The sequence below is a fragment of the Perkinsus marinus genome (genome assembly GCF_000006405.1).
Source record: "Perkinsus marinus ATCC 50983 genomic scaffold scf_1104296969824, whole genome shotgun sequence".
NCBI lineage: Eukaryota > Perkinsozoa > Perkinsida > Perkinsidae > Perkinsus > Perkinsus marinus.
The window spans coordinates 1-1,409 of NW_003202655.1; the positions used below are offsets into that span (position 1 = coordinate 1).

At 49.8% G+C, this 1,409-nt stretch overlaps 1 protein-coding gene across 1 annotated transcript; it reads right to left on the bottom strand.

Annotated features, from left to right (window-relative positions):
- Positions 1 to 101: 101 nt before the first annotated feature.
- Pmar_PMAR010415 (hypothetical protein) lies at positions 102 to 629 on the bottom strand (the record flags this gene model as incomplete). Its single annotated transcript, XM_002767816.1, has 1 exon — positions 102 to 629. A coding segment is annotated over one exon (528 nt), but the record flags the coding sequence as incomplete, so codon positions are not given.
- Positions 630 to 1,409: the final 780 nt, after the last annotated feature.

Consider the following 1,409-nt stretch of genomic DNA (forward strand, 5'->3'; position numbering starts at 1 on the left):
ACTGCATCATCCACTTGCCCATGCTGAATCTGAGGGTAGGATTCCTCTTTGTCCTTGCCCTCTTTCACCTCCTCTAAAACCACTACTACTGACCCAGTTACCGTGGGCCGGATGCGTTGCTTCGTTGCCGTCCCTGCATGGGACTCGTCGAAGTTCTTGAATTCAACGTAAGCTGCAGGCGACTTAATCATATTGTTCAAGACTCTCACATCGGGGAGGAGGTCAGGACTAATGTAGCCGAGTTTCGCAGTGGCTGTTCTGACCAAATTCAATGCACCATAATCCGGCGAGGCCGACGCAGCTTTCGTCTGCGCGTATCCTTGTTCTAGCACACGACGAGCCTCGTCAGACATAGCCAGCCCGAACAACTTGGCTGCTTGTGCTCGAGCAGGATCGAGCCGTGGGAAGTCTCTGCCCACGTCGCCTTCTTGAAGCGCCAAGTTAGTTTCGATGAGAGACTTCCAGTCGCTCTCACTTATCTTCGAAATCAACTCGAGTCGATCTAGGTCATCTCTGGTGAGCCAGTCAACGAGACAAGGCCCGATATCAACCGGAACACCCAAGACATTCAGCATCTCCGCTGCCGGGGAGACTGGGGGCGCAGCCTGACGGAGTTCGACAGGTTCCATTTTTTTAACGAAGGGTATTCCTAAAGGATGTCCATTATAAGACTGAGATTACGACACGCTTTTTTTATACGACTGAAATGAGTATTGTATCATTATTTTCGAGCCACTCTGTGAGTTCCGGGTGTTGGCCGAGAAAAAGTCTGAGATTGTAATTCCGTCATGGTATGGGCAAGTTGTCAATGACAACTATCAGTCGTAGGCCACGATTCGTGGCTCCGAATTTCCGAAAAAAAACGATTCAGTGAAGAACCATGCCAACGTTATCGACTCGATGATTTAATCGGCGAACTAGATCGATCAAAGTGAACTCAGTCTCAACGCAAGGCCCAATATTTTGACAACGAACTCTCGACTGAATCACACTAGCACACAGCGAAGCGAAGGGATCGATCCGTAACGAGTAGGTTCACCCGTAGGAGTGGCCTTTGTCACAGACTAACGTCGCAGCTCATTGTTGGGCCGTGACAAGTAGACTAATCCGTAGGAGTGGCCCTTGCCACAGTCTTTATAAGACCCAATGTCGCAGCTCATTGCTGAGCCGTAACAAGTAGGTTAGTCCGTAGGAGTGGCCCTCGCCACAGTCTTTAAAAGACCTAATGTCGCAGCACATTGGTGAGCCGTAACAAGTAGGTTAATCCGCAGGAGTGGCCCTCGCCACAGTCTTTAAAAGACCTAATGTCGCAGCACATTGGTGAGCCGTAACAAGTAGGTTAATCCGTAGGAGTGGCCCTTGCCATAGTCTTTATAAGACCTAATGTCGCAGCTCATTGCTGAGCCGTA